We start from the raw sequence: 20,002 nt of genomic DNA, 5'->3' as shown, positions 1-20,002 counted from the left end.
CTCCAGGTCTCTCTCTCTCTCTAGGGCTCGCCAGGCCCGACAGGAGAGAACGGCCCCCTAGGTCCCCCAGGGAAGAGGGTAAGTGATGGGTCTGTCTGGGCCCCCTCCCCTGCCCAGTCACCCCGCTCCTCCTGCCGTCCCCCAGGAGCAGGGCAGAGGCGTCTCACTGCACGGGGGTGTGAGGGACGCACCTGCTGTCCCAGCTACTGTGCGACGGGGACTCTGACCGGCACAGACCCCCTGACCCCGGGCACCCACCCCGCCTGCAGCCACAGTGACCTGCCAGCAGGAGGCAGCAGACACACGCACTTGCACACACACACAAATCCGGCTCCCTGGGAATCTCATTGCGGGGAGGGTGGGGCTGGCACCGAGGGCAGGAAATTCCTTCCCGACCCGGCAGCGAGCGAAACGCCCGGCCCAGAACGCGGCAGCTAATGACAGGGAAACCACTTAGCTCCAGGGACCCCTCCCGCCCCACACCGAGCCAGCCAGTCCCTGCCCTGGGGCCGGGTGGGAGCCAGCGCCCCCTAGATGGGACAGGCCCCGTGCCCCATTTCCTGCCCCCCTGAGCCAGCCAGTCCCTGCCCTGGGGCCGGGTGGGAGCCGGCGCCCCCTAGAGGGGACAGGCCCCTGCCCCATTCCCTTGTTCACCCCCTGTCTCCTCTCTCCGCAGGGCCCCGCAGGCTCCCCGGGTCCCGAGGGGCGTCAGGGCGAGAAGGGCACTAAGGTAAGTGACTCAGACTCCGTGGGCCCCCCCGGGTGGGGTCTCTGCTGGGGAGGTGTCGGGTCCCGGATCCCCTGGGGTCAGACCCAGCTCGGAGCTCCCCAGAGACGAGGCGCAGCTGGGTCTGTCCCAGGGCCCAGGGCCCGGGCTTGGAGCTCCCGGTACAGCCAGCCAGGCCGCGTCCCGGCCACGCCAAGGGCTCCTGTCCCATGATGCACTGGGGTCGGTGTGTCGGGAAGCCCCAGGATGGTCTCTGACCCCAAAGGGGCGCGATGACGCCAAGGAGCCCCCGCCACAGCTGTGACCGTGTCGCCCATCCCCGAGCTCACCCTGCCCCTCCGTCCCGCAGGGCGAGCCAGGCGCCGTAGGACCTCCGGGCAAGACCGGCCCCGTGGGGCCCCAGGGACCAGCCGGCAAGCAGGGGCCTGACGGGCTGAGAGGCATCCCTGGCTCAGTGGTAAGTAACAGCCAGTGCACGCCAGCAGGACGCCTGGGTCCTGTCCCAGCTCTGCGGGGCAGTGGGGGCTGGTGGGTTAGAGCAGGGGGGGCTGGGAGTCAGGACTCCTGGGTTCTATCCCAGCTCTGGGAGGGGGTGGGTTTGTCCCTAGCTCTGCAATCCATGCTTGAATTTCCCTGCCTGCTGATGGGTCTCTGAGCCCCAGACACACGGGGTCTGGGTCCGGTCTCAGCTGCCCTTGCTGTAAATCCAGAACCGTCCTCCCCCGATGCCAATGGGCAGAGAGTGGAGCTCTGTCCCCCGCAGGCCTGTCCAGAGCGGTCAACGCATGAGACCCCCTGCCTCCGGGCTGGGAGCCCCAGAGCAGGGTGGGGCCTCTGGGGCTGGGCTGTGGGGGGCAGCCCCAGGGCATGGTCGGGGCAGCGTTTAGCGCTAACCTCTCCCCTCCATCCCCCGCAGGGAGAACAAGGCAAGCCGGGCGCGACGGGCCAGACGGGCCCCCCGGGACCTGTGGTGAGTGTGACTCCGCCCTCCCGTGTGACAGTGCCCCCAGGGGAGGAGCCCCCCTTCCCTCCCTGGCTAACCGATCTGCCTGTGTCTCCCTGCAGGGCCCCCCGGGGCTGCCTGGCCTCAAAGGGGACTCCGGACCCAAAGGAGAGAAGGTGAGCGGGGGGCACACGGGAGGCGCACAGCCTGTGTGTGAACACACACAACACACCCGTGGGGGGGGGAATGATACACGCCCCGTGCACCAGTGTGCACCAGCGTGTGCCACGTGGCGCCAGCCCACGCCACGCATGCCAGGGAACCTGCCAGCACACACGTGCTACACACTGCAGGTGAATGCACCGAGAGACGGGAACGCCCACGACACGTGCATCACGAGCGTGGCACAAGTCTGTGTGAACCAGACACATCAGCACAACTGCCTGCGAGTATCCCTGGGGTGCACGTCCCACAGCTCACACGAGGGGCACGAGGGTGTTTGAGCGCCCAGGGCAGAGACCCGCGCAGAGACCCCTCCCCCCACGCTGTCCGTATCGACATGCCCAGCCCCCAGCATGCAGCCCGTCTGTCTGTCTGTCTGTCTGTCTGTCCGACACCCAGCCCTCGATGCCGTCCCCCATCTGTCTGTCCTGCACTGACCACTGTCTGTCTTTCCCAGGGCCACCCTGGTCTGATCGGTCTGATCGGACCCCCGGGCGAGCAGGGAGAGAAAGGGGACCGGGGCCTGCCTGGCCCGCAGGGCTCCCTGGGGTCGAAAGGAGAGACCGTGAGTATCGGGGGAGGGGGAGTCCTCCACTGCCAGAGACCCCTGCCATGTGGGGAGCAGTGGGAGTTTGGGGGGCCAGGAGCCAGGACTCCGGGGTTCTCTCCCCGGCTCTGGGAGAGGAGTGGGGGCTGGTGGTTAGAGCAGGGGGGCTGGGAGCCAGGACTCCTGGGTTCTCTCCCCGGCTCTGGGAGGGGAGTGGGGGCTGGTGGTTAGAGCAGGGGGGCTGGGAGCCAGGACTCCTGGGTTCTCTCCCCAGCTCTGGGAAGGGAGTGGGGGCTGGTGGTTAGAGCAGGGGGGCTGGGAGCCAGGACTCCTGGCTTCTCTCCCCGGCTCTGGGAGGGGAGTGGGGGCTGGTGGTTAGAGCAGGGGGGCTGGGAGCCAGGACTCCTGGGTTCTAATAACTGCTCTGAGGGTGGTAGTGGTGAACAGGGCTGCCCAGGGAGGAGGCTGTGTTGGACCCAGGGCAGACAGGGGGCGAACGTGGGAGCCCCTGTGAGGTCTGGGGTGCGAGGGGTTAATTGGGATGCTCCTGTTCTCGCGCTAATTCCGCTCTCTGTTCTCGCTCCTGCAGGGGATCCCTGGTGCTACTGGCCCCATCGGCCCCGCCGGGCCCCCGGGACTTCCTGTGAGTGACCTTTGACCTTCTCCTGTGCCTCACCCCATGGCCCCCTTGTCTGAGCATCACCTGTAATGGGCCCCGTTTTGTCACCTGCCCTCACCCTTGTGTCTGGGCATCCCCTGTAACGTGCCCGTGACACTACGGGGTGCAGTCCAGACAGGGGCAGAGGCTGTGTCACCGCCTGCCTGGTATCCTTGGGTGCCCTGCGGTGCCTTGCTGCTGGAGCTCCCAGCCTGGACCCCCCACAACCCCCCAGCATGTTCCCCCCGAGGGCTGGGTACAGCCACCCCCTGCCAGCCATTCGCAGGCCACGCCTGGCTCCCACCAGCCTGGGTTAGTGCTGTGGGGTGACCCCAGCCCGCTCCCCACTCCACCCTGCCCCCCAGACCTGTGTTCTGCACTGTCCAGCCACGCCCAGGTCACACCCGGCCCCACCAGACTGGGTTAGTGCTGCAGGGTGACCCCAGCCTGCTCCCTGCCCCACCCTGTCCCCCAGACCGTGTGTTCTGCACTGCCAGCCCTCTCCTGGACAGGCCGATAGGGGATCTCATACAGCCGGTAGCCCCACAGATGGCGTTACCCACACAGCTCGCAGCCTGGGATTAGGGTCGACAAATAATAGAAGTTTCGTTCACTACAGAGCGGTAGGTGGTCAGTGGGTCCCGGTGACAAGGCGTCGAGGTCAGATGGTCACAGGGAGAATAAAGATAAAACGCTGCCCAGAACAAACCCTAACGGACTGGGCGTGGTCCCAGGTGCAGTCCCTAACTGCTGGTCGTGCGCCGGGTCGGGGCCTGTCCCGGGGGCCGACGGCCAGTTTCTTGTGTCCTCAGAGGCGAAAGAGCTGGGTGGGGAGTGAGAGCGTGGGGTGTTCGCCCCTGTCACGGACTCACAGATCGTGCCCACTCTTGGCCCCGTGCAGTCCGTGGGGGGTGCCCCTTTCAGTGCGACAGCCCTTCTCGGGGGTCCACTCTCTCTCAGGGTCAGGCCCCTCCACCTCCTGGAGCCACTCCTCTCGGAGCCTTAGCACGTCTGTCTCTGCCGTGGGCCCCCTCAGGGAGTCCCCTCACTCTGGACCCCTGGGGCCTCCACCCCCGAAGGGGTTGATGCCCCTCCCCCCCCGCCCTGTTCTCTAGACCGGAGTGACTCTCAGCCAGCGTCACACAGGAGGGTTTATTGAGAGTTGAACCCAGCACAGGAAACTCTCAGGGCCTCAGGCCTGGCCTCCCTCAGCCCAGCACATCCCAGTCTCTCTGCATCCAGGTGGATGCTCCCCCTCTCCAGCCCAGAGCCCCCCTGCTCCCAGCTGGGCATCTGAGATCCCCGGCCCCAAGTCCCCTCTGTCCATTGTCTTCTCTCCAGGGAAACAGCAGCAAAGTCTGTTTGAACCGGTCGTAGTCCCCCGTCTCAACACCATCCATTTGGCTGAACGCCTGTATGGCTTTGGGACCCAGCCGGGGGGTCAGACAGCGAAGCCTGTCTGCGGGGTCAATCTGGTTCAGTTCACAAGCCTTCTCAAAGGCTGTGACGTAAGCATCAATACCCCCCCCCCACCTCGAACTGGGGCACCAGTTCGGTGTCTAGACTCCCCTCAACACCGGCATCTTGGGGCCCTTCCCCACTTACCCCGCGGCAGGCCCTCTTGGCCCGTCTCTCGTCCATCTCCAACTCGTGCTTCCGCTGTTCTACACGGTCCACTTGTTCTCTCTCTCTGTCCACCAGCCTCCGATCCTCCAGCTCCAGCTCCTTCGCTTCCAGCTGCAGCTCCAATCTCCGCAGCTCCTCTAGGGAGGAACCTGACTGGGGTCTCCCTGTACTGACTGGGGAGTCAGGTCTGACCCACTCCCGGTCACTACAGACTGCCCCCCCGGCTACTCCCCGGCTCTCCGGGCACCCCGGGAGCCCCCCTGGGGTCTGGAGCCTGCGCCTCAGACGGGTCATTCTCTACCAGCTGAGCAATCAGCCGCTCCTCAGTGAGCCTCCCCACGCTCAGCCCCCTCTCGCTGCAGAGTCGGGCCAGGTCACTCTTACGGAGCTAGTTCTAGGCCATGTCCAGGCTGGTTCCGTTCAACACCCTCGTTCTATCGCTGGCAGCCAACGTCTACAGGGTGCATCCACGACTATCCCACTTTTGACACCACGTTGTCACGGACTCACAGACCGTGCCCACCTTTGGCCCCGTGCGCTCCGTGGGGGGTGCCCCTTTCAGGGCAACAGCCCTTCTCGGGGGTCCACTCTCTCTCGGGGTCAGGTCCCTCCACCTCCTGGAGCCGCACCTCTCTGAGCCTTAGCACGCCTGTCTCTGCCATGGGCCCCCTCAGGGAGTCCCCTCGCTCTGGACCCCAGGGCCTCCACCCCTGAAGGGGTTGATACCACCCTGTTCTCTAGACCGGAGTGACTCTCAGCCAGCATGAAACAGGAGGGTTTATTGAGAGTTGAACCCAGCACAGGAAACTCTCCGGGCCTCAGGCCTGGCCTCCCTCAGCCCAGCACATCCCAGTCTCTCTGCATCCAGGTGGGCTCTGCCTGCTCCCCCTCTCCAGCCCAGAGCCCCCCTGCTCGCAGCTGGGCATCTGAGATCCCCGGCCCCAGGCCCCGCCTCTGTCCATTGTCTTCTCTCCAGGGAAACAGGGTCGTAAACTGGGGCCTCCTCTCCTCGCTTCTGTCCTCTGGCTGGAACCGGCTGGTCAGGTCACTGGGTCCTCACTCTGCAGCCCATTGTCTTCCCAATGGCCAGAACCGGCTGCAACTCCTGGGCTGGGTCTCTGGGTCGGGGTCTCAGGTCACCGGTCACTGGGGTGTCCATCCTCCAGGCCATTGGCTGGGGTCCCACGTTCCCCCTCCAGTCCTCTGTAACAACAAACTCCCTCTTCCATCACCTCGTTAAACTAGTAACACCCAGGTAAACTGAGTCCCACCCCCTCCACATGCAAACCATTGAAACCCCACCGAAAACAAGAAACCCCCCACTTCGTCACAGCCCCCCCCCTTGAATAGCTCAGCCCCTGGGATAAGCATGCTCCCGAGGGGACTCCTAGATAATGCTCTGTCCCACAGGGGACCCCTAGATAACGCTCTGACCCGTGGAGCAAGGGGACCCCTAGATAACGCTCTGTCCCCCAGGGGACCCCTAGATAACACTCTGACCCGCGGAGTGAGGGGACCTCTAGATAACGCTCTTACCCCTGGAGCGAGGGGATGCGGAGTTGGGGGGACGGGTGTGCTGAGCTCAGGGATGTCGACACTGGGGAGCTCTCCTGTTGGCGGAGTTAATCCACCTCCCCGAGGGGCTGGCGCTGTGTCGGCGGGTGAAGCTCTCCCACGGCAGCGCTGGCCAGGCAGGGGCAGGTCGGTGTAACTGCCTCGCTCGGGGGGGGATTATTCACAGCCCCGAGCGACGTGCTTACACTGATACACTCTGCAGTGTAGCCCTGGCCTCAGACCTGGTTGATCCTGCCCCGGCTACGTGCCAGAGCATGGCCACTTGCTGGGTGCTGGCCCATCTGCTCGGATGGTGCCTGGCTGGACGCGGGCCCTTGTCGCCTCCCCAGATCTGTCAGTCGTGACTGCAGCGTGTTGGTGACGTGCGTACGACGTGGCTGCGTGGGGCCCCGTGAGCTCACGACCAGCCAGTCACTGGTGTGCAAAGGGGGCTCGCTAGGTGCATTTGTGACGAACTGGGCCTGTTCTTACTGTGGTCTGTGAATGCTGACAGGGGAGTGTGGCTAGGATAGTCTGCATTGGGGGATGGGAGACTGACCAATGGAGAATACCTGAGCATGTAACCTGAGAACCCAGGAAGGGGTTAGAGGCCAGGTGACACCTTTGTCCGGGAAACTGAACAAAGTCTGGGGAGAGAGTTTCAGAGCTGGCTGGTAGAATGGCTGGGAGGCAGACGGGGCTTTGACCCCCCAAGGGGGCTGTGGTGCCCCTGGGACCCCAAGATGCACCTAATTGGGGGGATCCTGTTGTCTGTGCCTGCAAGACCTGTCTTGGACTGTATTCCTGTCATCCAAATAAACCTTCTGCTTTACTGGCTGGCTGAGAGTCATGGTGAATCGCAGGAAGCCGGGGGTGCAGGGCCCGGTGTCCCCCCACACTCTGTGACAGCATTACAGGGCGTATCCCATCACACTGCCCCTCCCCTGCCTGAGGGCTGCCAGCGCCCCCCACTCCCAGCCCCCATGTCTCTGATTGTCCTGTCGTTGCTTTGCAGGGCCCGGCCGGTCCCAAGGGTGCGAAGGGAGCCACGGTAAGCGCTGTCCCTGGTGCCCCAGCAGGGGGTGCACTCCCCCCCCCCCCTGCGCCCCCCCCGTCAGCCCTGCAGGCAGCTGATGTCTCTGTTTTCTCCCCGCCAGGGACAAGCCGGCCCCAAGGGCGAGCGAGGCGTCCCCGGCCCCCCCGGACACCCGGTGAGTGACCCCCCCACCCTGCTGCCCTTCGACCTGCTGCCTCGGACCGTCCGTTCCCTGCGCTCCGGCTGCTTCCCCGGTCCCCGCCATCCCTCACTCACAGCATCGTCCCCCTTCCTGGCTCGGTTACTTACCCTGCTGTCGGCCCCGCCCTGTCCCCTTCCCTCCCTGCCCCTTTGCCCCGCCCTGCCCCCTTCCTTCCCTGCCCCCTGCCCCTCCCACTGCTCCCCCCATCTCTCACTCACAGCATCGTCCCCCTTCCTGGCTCGGTTACTTACCCTGCTGTCGGCCCCGCCCTGCCCCCTTCCCTCCCTGCCCCCTGCCCCTCCCACTGCTCCCCCCATCCCTCACTCACAGCATCGTCCCCCTTCCTGGCTCGGTTACTTACACTGCTGTCTGCCCTGCCCTGCCCCCTCGCCCCACCCTGCCCCCTTCCCTCCCTGCCCCCTGCCCCACCCTGCCCCCTTCCCTCCCTGCCCCCTGCCCCTCCCACTGCTCCCCCCATCCCTCACTCACAGCATCGTCCCCTTTCCTGACTCCGTTACTTACCCTGCTGTCGGCCCCACCCTGCCCCCTTCCCTCCCTGCCCCCTCGCCCTGCCCTGCCCCCTTGCCCTGCCCCCTGCCCCTCCCACTGCTCCCCCCATCCCTCACTCACAGCATCGTCCCCCTTCCTGACTCCGTTACTTACCCTGCTGTCGGCCCCGCCCTGCCCCCTTCCCTCCCTGCCCCCTTGCCCTGCCCTGCCCCCTTCCCTCCCTGCCCCCTCGCCCCGCCCTGCCCCCTCGCCCTGCCCTGCCCCCTTCCCTCCCTGCCCCCTGCCCCTCCCACTGCTCCCCCCATCTCTCACTCACAGCATCGTCCCCCTTCCTGGCTCCGTTATTTACCCTGCTGTCGGCCCCGCCCTGCCCCCTTCCCTCCCTGCCCCCTCGCCCTGCCCTGCCCCCTTCCCTCCCCTGCCCCCTTGCCCTGCCCCCTGCCCCTCCCACTGCTCCCCCCATCCCTCACTCACAGCGTCGTCCCCCTTCCTGGCTCCGTTATTTACCCTGCCCCCTTCCTCCCTGCCCCCTTGCCCTGCCCCCTGCCCCTCCCACTGCTCCCCCCATCCCTCACTCACAGCATCGTCCCCCTTCCTGGCTCGGTTACTTACCCTGCTGTCTCCCCCGCCCTGCCCCCTTCCCTCCCTGCCCCCTCGCCCTGCCCTGTCCCCTTCCCTCCCTGCCCTGCCCCCTTCCCTCCCTGCCCCCTTGCCCTGCCCCTGCCCCTCCCACTGCTCCCCCCATCTCTCACTCACAGCGTCGTCCCCCTTCCTGGCTCCGTTATTTACCCTGCTGTCTGCCCCGCCCTGCCCCCTTCCCTCCCTGCCCCCTCGCCCTGCCCTGCCCCTCCCTGCCCCCTTGCCCTGCCCTGCCCCCTGCCCCTCCCACTGCTCCCCCCATCCCTCACTCACAGCGTCGTCCCCCCTTCCTGGCTCGGTTACTTACCCTGCTGTCTGCCCCGCCCTGCCCCCTTCCCTCCCTGCCCCCTTGCCCTGCCCTGCCCCCTTCCCTGCCCCCTGCCCCTCCCACTGCTCCCCCCATCCCTCACTCACAGCGTCGTCCCCCTTCCTGGCTCGGTTACTTACCCTGCTGTCTGCCCTGCCCTGCCCCCTCGCCCTGCCCTGTCCCCTTCCCTCCCTGCCCCTCCCACTGCTCCCCCCATCCCTCACTCACAGCGTCGTCCCCCTTCCTGGCTCCGTTATTTACCCTGCTGTCTGCCCCGCCCTGCCCCCTTCCCTCCCTGCCCCCTCGCCCCGCCCTGCCCCCTTGCCCTGCCCTGCCCCCTTCCCTCCCTGCCCAGCTCCTTCCTTCCCTGCCCCCTGCCCCTCCCACTGCTCCCCCCATCCCTCACTCACAGCGTCGTCCCCCTTCCTGGCTCGGTTACTTACCCTGCTGTCTGCCCTGCCCTGCCCCCTCGCCCTGCCCTGTCCCCTTCCCTCCCTGCCCCTCCCACTGCTCCCCCCATCCCTCACTCACAGCGTCGTCCCCCTTCCTGGCTCCGTTATTTACCCTGCTGTCTGCCCCTCCCTGCCCCCTCGCCCCGCCCTGCCCCCTTGCCCTGCCCCCTTCCCTCCCTGCCCCTTTGCCCCGCCCTGCCCCCTTCCCTCCCTGCCCCCTTGCCCTGCCCCCTGCCCCTCCCACTGCTCCCCCCCATCCCTCACTCACAGCATCGTCCCCCTTCCTGGCTCGGTTACTTACCCTGCTGTCTCCCCCGCCCTGCCCCCTTCCCTCCCTGCCCCCTCGCCCTGCCCTGTCCCCTTCCCTCCCTGCCCCCTGCCCCACTCTTCCCCCTGACCCTTCCTTCCCTGCCCCACACTGTCCCTGCCATCCCCGTCCTGCCCCTGCCCACCCCCATCCCATCCCCCCAGCCCCTGCCCCACTGACGGTGCTGTGCCGGCGCAGGGCCCCCCCGGGGAGGTGATCCAGCCGCTGCCCATCCAACTGCCCAAGAAGAGCAAGCGGTCAATCGACGCCAGCCAGCTGGTGGGCGAGGACGGGGAGGGGATGGCGGCGGACGGGGCCCACGGCCACGCGGGCGGCATGGACGAGATCTTCGGCTCCCTCAACACCCTCAAGCGGGAGATCGAGCAGATGAAGCACCCGATGGGCACCCAGGACAACCCGGCCCGCACCTGCCAGGACCTGCGGCTCTGCCACCCCGACCTGCCCGACGGTGAGCGCCGGGCCGGGCTCGATGGGAGACGGGGCGGTGCTAGGGGCTGTGCTGCAGGGAGCGGGGTGGGGGCACCGGGGGCTCTCCCCGGGCAGTCAGGGCTCCCCATGGCCCCAGGGCGGCGCTAGGGGCTGTGCTGCAGGGGGCGGGGCGGGGGTAGCAGGGGGCTCTCCCCGGGCAGTCAGGGCTCCCCATTGCCCCAGGGCGGCGCTAGGGGCTGAGCTGCAGGGGGCGGGGTGGGGGGCAGCAGGGGGCTCTCCCCGGGCAGTCAGGGCTCCCCATGGCCCCAGGGCAGCGCTAGGGGCTGTGCTGCAGGGGGTGGGGGGCAGCAGGGGGCTCTCCCCGGGCAGTCAGGGCTCCCCATGGCCCCAGGGCGGCGCTAGGGGCTGTGCTGCAGGGGGTGGGCAGCAGGGGGCTCTCCCCGGGCAGTCAGGGCTCCCCATGGCCCCAGGGCGGCGCTAGGGGCTGTACTGCAGGGAGTGGGGCGGGGGGTAGCAGGGGGCTCTGCCCGGGCAGTCAGGGCTCCCCATGGCCCCAGGGCGGCGCTAGGGGCTGTACTGCAGGGAGCGGGGTGGGGGGCAGCAGGGGGCTCTGCCCGGGCAGTCAGGGCTCCCCATGGCCCCAGGGCGGCGCTAGGGGCTGGGCTGCAGGGGGCGGGGCGGGGGCAGCAGGGGGCTCTCCCCGGGCAGTCAGGGCTCCCCATGGCCCCAGGGCGGCGCTAGGGGCTGGGCTGCAGGGGGTGGGGTGGGGGCAGCAGGGGACTCTCCCCGGGCAGTCAGGGCTCCCCATGGCCCCAGGGCGGCGCTAGGGGCTGGGCTGCAGGGAGTGGGGTGGGGGCAGCAGGGGGCTCTCCCCGGGCAGTCAGGGCTCCCCATGGCCCCAGGGCGGCGCTAGCGGCTGTGATGCAGGGGGCTCTCCCCGGGCAGTCAGGGGGCTCTCCCCGGGCAGTCAGGGCTCCCCATTGCCCCAGGGCGGCGCTAGGGGCTGGGCTGCAAGGGGCGGGGCGGGGGCAGCAGGGGGCTCTCCCCGGGCAGTCAGGGCTCCCCATGGCCCCAGGGCGGCGCTAGGGGCTGTGCTGCAGGGGGTGGGGGGCAGCAGGGGGCTCTGCCCGGGCAGTCAGGGCTCCCCATGGCCCCAGGGCGGCGCTAGGGGCTGTGCTGCAGGGGGCGGGGGGCAGCAGGGGGCTCTCCCCGGGCAGTCAGGGCTCCCCATGGCCCCAGGGCGGCGCTAGGGGCTGTGCTGCAGGGAGCGGGGCGGGGGCAGCAGGGGGCTCTCCCCGGGCAGTCAGGGCTCCCCATGGCCCCAGGGCGGCGCTAGGGGCTGGGCTGCAGGGGGCGGGGCGGGGGGCAGCAGGGGGCTCTCCCCGGGCAGTCAGGGCTCCCCATGGCCCCAGGGCGGCGCTAGGGGCTGGGCTGCAGGGAGTGGGGTGGGGGCAGCAGGGGACTCTCCCCGGGCAGTCAGGGCTCCCCATGGCCCCAGGGCGGCGCTAGCGGCTGTGATGCAGGGGGTGGGGCGGGGGCAGCAGGGGACTCTCCCCGGGCAGTCAGGGCTCCCCATGGCCCCAGGGCGGCGCTAGGGGCTGTACTGCAGGGAGCGGGGTGGGGGGCAGCAGGGGACTCTCCCCGGGCAGTCAGGGCTCCCCATGGCCCCAGGGCGGCGCTAGGGGCTGTGCTGCAGGGGGCGGGGCGGGTGCAGCAGGGGGCTCTCCCCGGGCAGTCAGGGCTCCCCATGACCCCAGGGCGGCGCTAGGGGCTGTGCTGCAGGGGGTGGGGCGGGGGCAGCAGGGGGCTCTCCCCGGGCAGTCAGGGCTCCCCATTGCCCCAGGGCGGCGCTAGGGGCTGTGCTGCAGGGAGTGGGGGGCAGCAGGGGGCTCTCCCCGGGCAGTCAGGGCTCCCCATGGCCCCAGGGCGGCGCTAGGGGCTGTGCTGCAGGGGGTGGGGCGGGGGCAGCAGGGGGCTCTCCTCGGGCAGTCAGGGCTCCCCATTGCCCCAGGGCGGCGCTAGGGGCTGTGCTGCAGGGAGTGGGGGGCAGCAGGGGGCTCTCCCCGGGAAGTCAGGGCTCCCCATGGCCCCAGGGCGGCGCTAGGGGCTGTACTGCAGGGAGCGGGGTGGGGGGCAGCAGGGGGCTCTCCCCGGGCAGTCAGGGCTCCCCATTGCCCCAGGGCGGCGCTAGGGGCTGTGCTGCAGGGAGCGGGGGGGGCAGCAGGGGGCTCTCCCCGGGCAGTCAGGGCTCCCCATGGCCCCAGGGCGGCGCTAGGGTCTGTACTGCAGGGGGCGGGGTGGGGGGCAGCAGGGGCTCTCCCCGGGCAGTCAGGGCTCCCCATGGCCCCAGGGCGGCGCTAGGGGCTGTGCTGCAGGGGGCGGGGGGCAGCAGGGGGCTCTCCCCGGGCAGTCAGGGCTCCCCAGGGCGGCGCTAGGGGCTGTACTGCAGGGGGCGGGGTGGGGGCAGCAGGGGGCTCTCCCCGGGCAGTCAGGGCTCCCCATGGCCCCAGGGCGGCGCTAGGGGCTGTGATGCAGGGGGTGGGGCGGGGGGCAGCAGGGGCCTCTGCCCGGGCAGTCAGGGCTCCCCATGGCCCCAGGGCGGCGCTAGGGGCTGTGCTGCAGGGGGTGGGGTGGGGACAGCAGGGGGCTCTCCCCGGGCAGTCGGGGATGTCCCTGGGCGGCGCTAGGGGGCCGTGCTGCTGGGGTGGCTCGGAGGGGGGGAACGAAGAGGATTCTTTGTGCACTGACACCCCACCCCCACCCCACCCCCCACAGGCGAGTACTGGATCGACCCCAACGAGGGCTGCTCCCGGGACTCCTTCAAGGTGCACTGCGACTTCACGGCTGGCGGGGAGACCTGCCTCTTCCCCACCAAAGAGATGCAGGAGGTGAGTGTGATGGGAGGGTGGGGGGCTGGGAGCCAGGACTCCTGGGTTCTCTCCCCAGCTCTGGGAGGGGAGTGGGGGCTGGTGGTTTAGAGCAGGGGGGGCTGGGAGCCAGGACTCCTGGGTTCTCTCCCCGGCTCTGGGAGGGGAGGGGGGACTGGTGGTTTAGAGCAGGGGGGGCTGGGAGCCAGGACTCCTGGGTTCTCTCCCCAGCTCTGGGAGGGGAGGGGGGACTGGTGGTTTAGAGCAGGGGGGGCTGGGGGCCAGGACTCCTGGGTTCTCTCCTGTTCTAACAGCCCCAAGCCGCCGCTGTCTGGTTTTGGCACTAGAGCAGCTGTGGTGGCTGAAGGGAGGACTTAGCCCCAGCCTCGCCCCCGGCTCCCAGCCAGGCTCAGCGCACGTGGGGCACCCCCAGGTGCAGCCCCCCTGAGCCCGTCTCTCTGGGTCTCCCCCGCCAGGTCCGGATGTCTGCGTGGCAGGAGGAGAAGCCCCCGCGCTGGTTCAGCCAGTTCCGGGAAGGCAGCAAGGTGAGAGCCGGGCCGGGCGGCCGGTGGGGGTGTCCTGGGCTCAGTGACATCGCCAGGTCACCCCAACAGCCGGCCTGGTCCCGGGGATCCTGCACCCCGATAATACAGCTCGCGCCCCCCATACACGGCCCTGGCCCCTCTGAATGAGCCCCAGAGACAGGCCCCGCCTGTGCAGATACCTCCTGTACCCCCGGCTCCAACACTGACCCCCCGCTGACACCTGGGGTCTGCAGGGGGGTCTCCAGTGACCGCACCCCCCCCTCCAGCTAACGTCTGTCCATCCAGCCTTCAAACTCCTCTGTCATTCACCCCCCTGGAAACCCCCTCCGTGCCCAGCCCCGAGGGTGTATCTCCCCAGTCCTAGATCCTCATCCCCCACATCCCCCCAGACTCTCCTCGATCTGATCCACCCATCCGCTCGGCCTGGAATCTACCATCCCTAGATCCGCCTGGAGTCTTGTCTGCCCGGCTAGTCGCCTGCTTAATGTCTGTCCAGCCCTGAGTCCCTCTGTCTGCGGCGTGGCAGATCCACACCAGAGAAACCCGTCTGTGGCTCTGTCCATCCCCTGTCCTTGGAGCTGTTCATCCGTCTGTCCTCGGCTCCGTCCATCCCCCGTCCTTGGAGCTGTCCATCCCCCGTCCTCAGCTCTGTCCATCTCTCTCCCCGCCTCTGGCGCCCCTCACCACAGAGCACAGACTCTGATCCCCACTGAGTGCCCCCTGGGCAGGGGCTCCCCACGCCTCGCCCCGAGCGGGGAGTGCGGGGGGGTGGCCGCCACGTGCGTCTCCCCCTAACGTGTCCCTGCCCCCCCAGTTCTCGTACGTGGACGCGGACGGGCGCCCGGTGGGCGCGGTGCAGCTCACCTTCCTGCGGCTGCTCAGTGTGGCCGCCCGGCAGAACTTCACCTACCACTGCCAGCGCTCGGTGGCCTGGCGCAGCGCCGCCTCCGGGGGCCACCAGCGCGCCCTCCGCCTCCGGGGCGCCAACGAGGAGGACATGAGCTATGACAACAGCCCCTACATCACGGCCCTCACCGACGGCTGCGCAGTGAGCGGGGCCTGGGGCGGGGAGCCGGGGGAGGGACAGGCTGGGATCGGGGGGGGGTGAAGAGAGAGACGGGAGCACGTGGAGGTCTGGGGAGGGACAGATACACTGGACGGAGGCACTGGGAGGGAGGGATGTGTGACATTGCAACCCATAATGCATTATAGAAATATGCTTATGAATGTAAATGTGACATAACTGGGATATGTTTTATGCTACATAGGCCATGTCACATCTCTTTGCACAGGTTACGTTCTACTGACTGTTTTCATCCTATTCATATGCATGTATCATTTTTATATCGGAAGTTATGAGCGTTGGCTCTGTGCTTCTATTTCAAGTGTTTGTTGTAGGAAGCACCTAAGGCAGATTTGATCAACATAGTGTGAGGGGATATTCAAGTAAGTGGAAGCACTTGGCAAACAATGGACCTTGACAGACGCCAGTCCACATCCGAGCTTTCCTGGGAACGGTCCTGTAGAGAACGGAGTCATGCAGGGACATGTGACCCCAAAACTCCATCTTGTCGAGGGGATTCTACACAGGGGAGGGAGGGGTTTAGACCCACAAGGAGACACTATATAAACCCCTGGGAGACCCCTCCATTTTTTCTTCAGCTGGCTCAAGAGAGACCCTCTGCACCCCCCAGGATACCTGACAGAAACTGGAACAAAGGACAGTAACGACCACAACCCGTCACAGTGGCGTCACAAACAGGATCCGAACCTGTGCGGGGAAACCCCATTGGATTTCGAACACTGTGACTGGCTGGATCACAGAAACCCCCTTGGGAACTGCCACCTGATGTGCTGAGACTACCCTGAGCCTGTTTCCCTTGGCAGCTTGGGACTTCAGTGCCCTGCCTGGTTGGAGCCAGACATGCCAGCCTGGTACAAACACAGATCCAGGTCTGAACCACGTCCCCCAAAAGCTGCAGGCTGAACTGAAAACAGCTTAAGAAGTGTTTCTGTCTCCAGCACTCAGACCACTCCCAATGGGGTCAAAACCCCAAATAAATCTGTTTTACTCTGTATAAAGCTTATACAGGGTAAACTCGTAAATTGCTCACCCTCTATAACACTGATAGAGATATGCACAGCTGTTTGCCCCCCACCCCGTATAAATACGTACTCTGGGTTAATTAATAAGTAAAAAGTGATTTTATTAAATACAAAAAGTAGGATTTAAGTGGTTCCAAGTAGTAACAGGCAGAACAAAGTGAATTACCAAGCAAAATAAAACAAAACACGCAAGTCTAAGCCTAATACAGTAAGAAAGTGATTACAGATAAAATCTCACCCTCAGAGAGATTCCAATAAGCTTCTTTCACAGACTGGACGCCTTCCTAGTCTGCGACCATCCTTTCCTCCGGTGCAGCCCTTATTCCAGCTCAGGTTGTAAGTGGGGATTTCTCATGAATGCAGCCCCCTTTGTTCTGTTCCACCCCCTTATATAGCTTTGGCACAAGGCGGGAACCCTTTGTCCCTCTCTGGGTCCCCACCCCCCTTCTCAATGGAAAGACACCAGGTTAAAGATGGATTCCAGTTCAGGTCACATGGTCACATGTCGCTGTAAGACCTCATTGCCCACTTGCCAGCACACACGTATACAGGGAGACTCACAGGTAAAACAGAGCCATCTGCAGACAATGGTCCTGGTTAATGGGAGCCATCAAAATTCCAAACCCCCATGAATGGCCCCCACTTTGCATAACTACAATAGGCCTCAGAGTTATATTTTATATTTCTAGTTTTAGATACAAGAGTGATACATTCATACGAATGGGATGACCACACTCAGTAGATTATGAGCTTTGTCATGAAACCTTACAAGAGACCTTTTGCATGAAGCATATCCCAGTTACATTATATTCACACTCATTAGCATATTTTAATAAAATCATATAGAGTGCAATGTCACAGGATGGATACCCGGGGATGGGTGAATAGACAGTTGCAGGATTGAGGAGAGTGGATGGATGGATGGAGGGAGGCTGGATGGACGGGGGATGGGCAGGGTGGATGGATGGATGGATGGCTACACTAGGAGGGAGGCGGGATGGACGGGGGATGGGGAGGGAGGGATGGATGGATGGATGAGGAGATGGATGGATGGATGGATGGATGGATACACTAGGAGGGAGGCTGGATGACCAGACAGTTGGCAGGAACAGAGGGCAAAGCCCGGGTCGCCGCGGCGAGACAGGCCCCCCCCGGGGGAGCCCGTGGCAGGAACAGCCCTTGGAGCCGCTGACCCCACGGCTTGACCCTCCCCCCATCCCTCCCCCTGCAGCTGCGGAAGGGCCCGGACAGGACGGTGCTGGAGGTGAACACGCCCCGCGTGGAGCAGCTCCCCTTGCTGGACGCGCACTTCACGGACTTTGGGGAGCCCAACCAGAAGTTTGGGTTTGAGGTGGGAGCCGTCTGTTTCCTGGGCTAGGACCAAATCCCCATGAGCCCTGCCCTGATCCCTGAGGGAACGTCCCAGCCTGGCCCAGGCCCCACCATCCCCCGAGCAGCGAAGCTACGGGACCTACCAGCCACCTGAGGGACGGACACGCCACGACCACCCACAGCCACCGAGACTGACGCACCCGGCGCCGTCTCCCGCTGGGACCAAGGACTGGAGAGAGACATCGAAGAGACATCACCGCTTAGAGCCCACCTGTATTTTAACGTGTAGAGAGAGGACAATTACACCCATGTGCTGGCTGGATCCCTCGGAGCCCCACAATCCTCCAGCCAGAGCTCCCAGAATGCCCCAGCAACATCCCTCAGAGCCTGTGGGCCATATTTCCCAGAATGTCTCAGGGCACACCCTGCATAGCTCCCAGAGCCCCTCAGCTCTAACCCCAGACTGGAACCAACCCGAAACGATGGAACCGGTACCCCGATTTCCCCTCTCACGGGGGAGCAAAGCCATTAATGTCTAATGAACATCATGAGCAAACCAGAGTTAATTAACGTCAGCAGGGCGGCTGGCTCCCCTGTGCCAGGCAGCACTGTGGACTGAGGACCTGGGTTAACACCAGTGGGCTCCCGTCCCCCCTCCCCACAGTGCTGACACCTGTCACAGTGACAACGACCCTCATGCTTCAGGGCAGGTGCCAGCCTGCAGGGATGGGGTCAGGAGGAAACTTCCTCCTCACTGAGGGCTCATTTAATTTCTGGTTTAGTCACCTCCTGCAGGGTTCCTGCCCTTTCCACCCAGAGCAGCCACAGGTGCGAGGCCAGGCTAGATGGGCCCACTGGTCCAGTCCAAGCTGGGATTCCTCCGCTTCATTCATTCCTATCAACGGGCTCCAGTCCCCCTCCCCCACGGCACTAATTAATGTCAAAGGAAGAAGAAATGTTAATCTCAGTGGGGCTCTCCGCTCCCCTCCCCCACTATGGTAATTAGTATTGATTTGTGAGGCTACAACCCCTCCCCCACTGGACTAATTAATATCAGTGGGGTGCCCCCCCTTCCCCCTCGTACTAATTAGTGTTAATTAACATGGACAGGGCTCCATGGCCCTTCCCTGCCCTACCCCTGCTCTGTCCCTTCCCTGCCTATCAGTTAAAATAATGAATAAACCCTGTTAACATCTCCCCAGGGCTCAGATCCCTGCCCCCCCCCCCCCCCCCCCGGCTGTTTGCAAGGGATTGTTGCTCTGGGTGTATTTTAAAAGCCTTCACCAACCTCCCCCCGTGGAAGCAGCCAAGGAGCGAAGAGAAGGACGCTGGTTTGATTGTTTTATTTTAAATTAATTCTATTATTTAAGGCATGGAGACACACAGGGGTCTGGGCCCTGCCGTGGAGTTTGAATCCCAAACGAGCTCACGCGCTCCGGCGCGACGCTGCCCGTCCTGCAGCTGGGGGGCGGGAACCAATTCATTTTCTCGGGGCCGCCGGACACGTTTCACGGGGTGACTGTCTTGGCTTTTCGGGGTCTGACAGGCAGCGGGCACCCCCGGTGCTGAGCCGGCGGCCGGTGTAATGTTTGTAAGTAATTTTGGGAGTTGTGTTGTAATATATCAGCTAGAATTTTGCTGCTTTTGGGGGTTGTTATTTTTGGTGTCCTGCCCCCTCGGCTCCCCCCAACCCTCCTCCGGCCTCGCCCTGCTCGGGCGCTTTGCTCCACCCCGGGGCTTTTTCCGTTGCTCTGTTTTCCTTCACCCCCCATGAAAATACGGGCCAGGAACAAACCCACGTGCCAATCCATGGCCCCCTGCAAGGCCGGCCCATGGCCTGCACCAGCCGCTGGCAGCTGGATTTTATCCCCGAGCCCAGCCCCATTCACCGCCACCCGGTGCGTCATGCAGCCAGTTACATGGGGGCGAGTGCTTTGCACCCATTTTGTGCCAGTGAATCCGGTGCGGAGCTGGAACGCTGAGGCCGGTTCTGGTATGGTTACGATACATCCGGATTTTCCCAGACATGTCCAGCTTTTTGGTCCACAAATCCCCGTCCAGGAGGAATTTCCAAAAAGCCGGACATGTCCGGGAAAATAGGGAGGCATGGTAAGGGGACCGCCTCCTCCCCGGGCTCCAATTTTCCCGGCTCCCGCCACTCTTCACCATGGCGGGGGCCGAAGCAACTTCCCCAGCACAGCAGCAGCCGGGGGCGGGAGGGAGGAGGAGGAATGCGGGGTGCTCAGGGGAGGGGGCGGAGTTGGGGCGGGGCCAGGTCCCGTGGAGTGTCCTCTTTTTGCAGTATTGCAATATGGTAACCCTAGGTTCTGGTCCCCCCGGGGCCGAGCGATGAGCCCCAAAGGACTGCTGGGCTGCGCGGGGGCTGGAGCTGACCTGGAGGGGCCGGAGGAGCTCGGCTGCCAGGGGCTCCCATGGCTCTGTAGCCAAGGGGGGTAAACGCCTGGCGGGGGGACGAGCTGCCGCAGTTATAGGCCAAGGCCCAAGAACCAGTGGGGGGACCCGGCCAGGAGCAGGCCGAGGCCGGCACGTAGCCCGTTTCCAGCCCCCAGCGGAGGGAGGGGCTGGCGCAGCCGCCCGCCGGCGCAGAGCGGGGCAGAGACGTTCCCGCGTGTGGAGCCGGAGCCAGACACGTCTGCGGCCGGGACGCGCCCGTCGGGGGCCTGGCGCAGGGATCCGGGAGACCCCGTCCCGCCCGGTGACAGGGACACGTGGAAATGGCCACGGGAGGGTGAATCGGGCCCAGCTACTCAGCGGTGTAAATCAGCAACGCCCCCCCCCCCCCCCCCGACGGCGATGCTGGTTTCCCCCCGGGGAGGAGCTGCCCCAGAGGGATCCACCCTCAGCCTGGCCTCAGTCAGAGCCAGGCAGCTGCAGCAGGACCCTGGTAATCCCCTGGGGGGCGCAGGCTGGGGGGGGCAGTGCCAGGTTTACAATAGCGCCAGTGGCCCCAT

The 20,002-nt window shown here is 65.5% G+C and overlaps 1 protein-coding gene across 4 annotated transcripts in view; it reads left to right on the top strand.

Moving 5' to 3' along the window:
* Positions 1 to 18,667, top strand: part of COL11A2 (collagen type XI alpha 2 chain) — a 50,675-nt gene extending 32,008 nt beyond the window's left edge. For all 4 annotated transcript variants that reach the window (XM_065563906.1, XM_065563904.1, XM_065563903.1 and 1 more), the window contains 14 exons: positions 25 to 78; positions 677 to 730; positions 1,077 to 1,184; positions 1,644 to 1,697; positions 1,793 to 1,846; positions 2,350 to 2,457; positions 3,029 to 3,082; positions 7,293 to 7,328; positions 7,435 to 7,488; positions 9,929 to 10,199; positions 12,956 to 13,068; positions 13,524 to 13,592; positions 14,407 to 14,640; positions 16,930 to 18,667. In XM_065563906.1, coding sequence (XP_065419978.1) covers positions 25 to 78; positions 677 to 730; positions 1,077 to 1,184; positions 1,644 to 1,697; positions 1,793 to 1,846; positions 2,350 to 2,457; positions 3,029 to 3,082; positions 7,293 to 7,328; positions 7,435 to 7,488; positions 9,929 to 10,199; positions 12,956 to 13,068; positions 13,524 to 13,592; positions 14,407 to 14,640; positions 16,930 to 17,076 — 1,410 coding nt within the window. In that variant the 3' untranslated portion in view covers positions 17,077 to 18,667. The remainder of the gene's footprint in view (positions 1 to 24; positions 79 to 676; positions 731 to 1,076; positions 1,185 to 1,643; positions 1,698 to 1,792; positions 1,847 to 2,349; positions 2,458 to 3,028; positions 3,083 to 7,292; positions 7,329 to 7,434; positions 7,489 to 9,928; positions 10,200 to 12,955; positions 13,069 to 13,523; positions 13,593 to 14,406; positions 14,641 to 16,929) is intronic.
* Positions 18,668 to 20,002: the final 1,335 nt, after the last annotated feature.

The sequence above is a fragment of the Chrysemys picta genome, chromosome 12 (genome assembly GCF_011386835.1).
Source record: "Chrysemys picta bellii isolate R12L10 chromosome 12, ASM1138683v2, whole genome shotgun sequence".
Classification (NCBI taxonomy): Eukaryota; Metazoa; Chordata; order Testudines; family Emydidae; genus Chrysemys; species Chrysemys picta.
The sequence above is the reverse complement of the archived record's forward strand: the minus strand, read 5'-3'. Positions and strand labels throughout refer to the sequence as shown.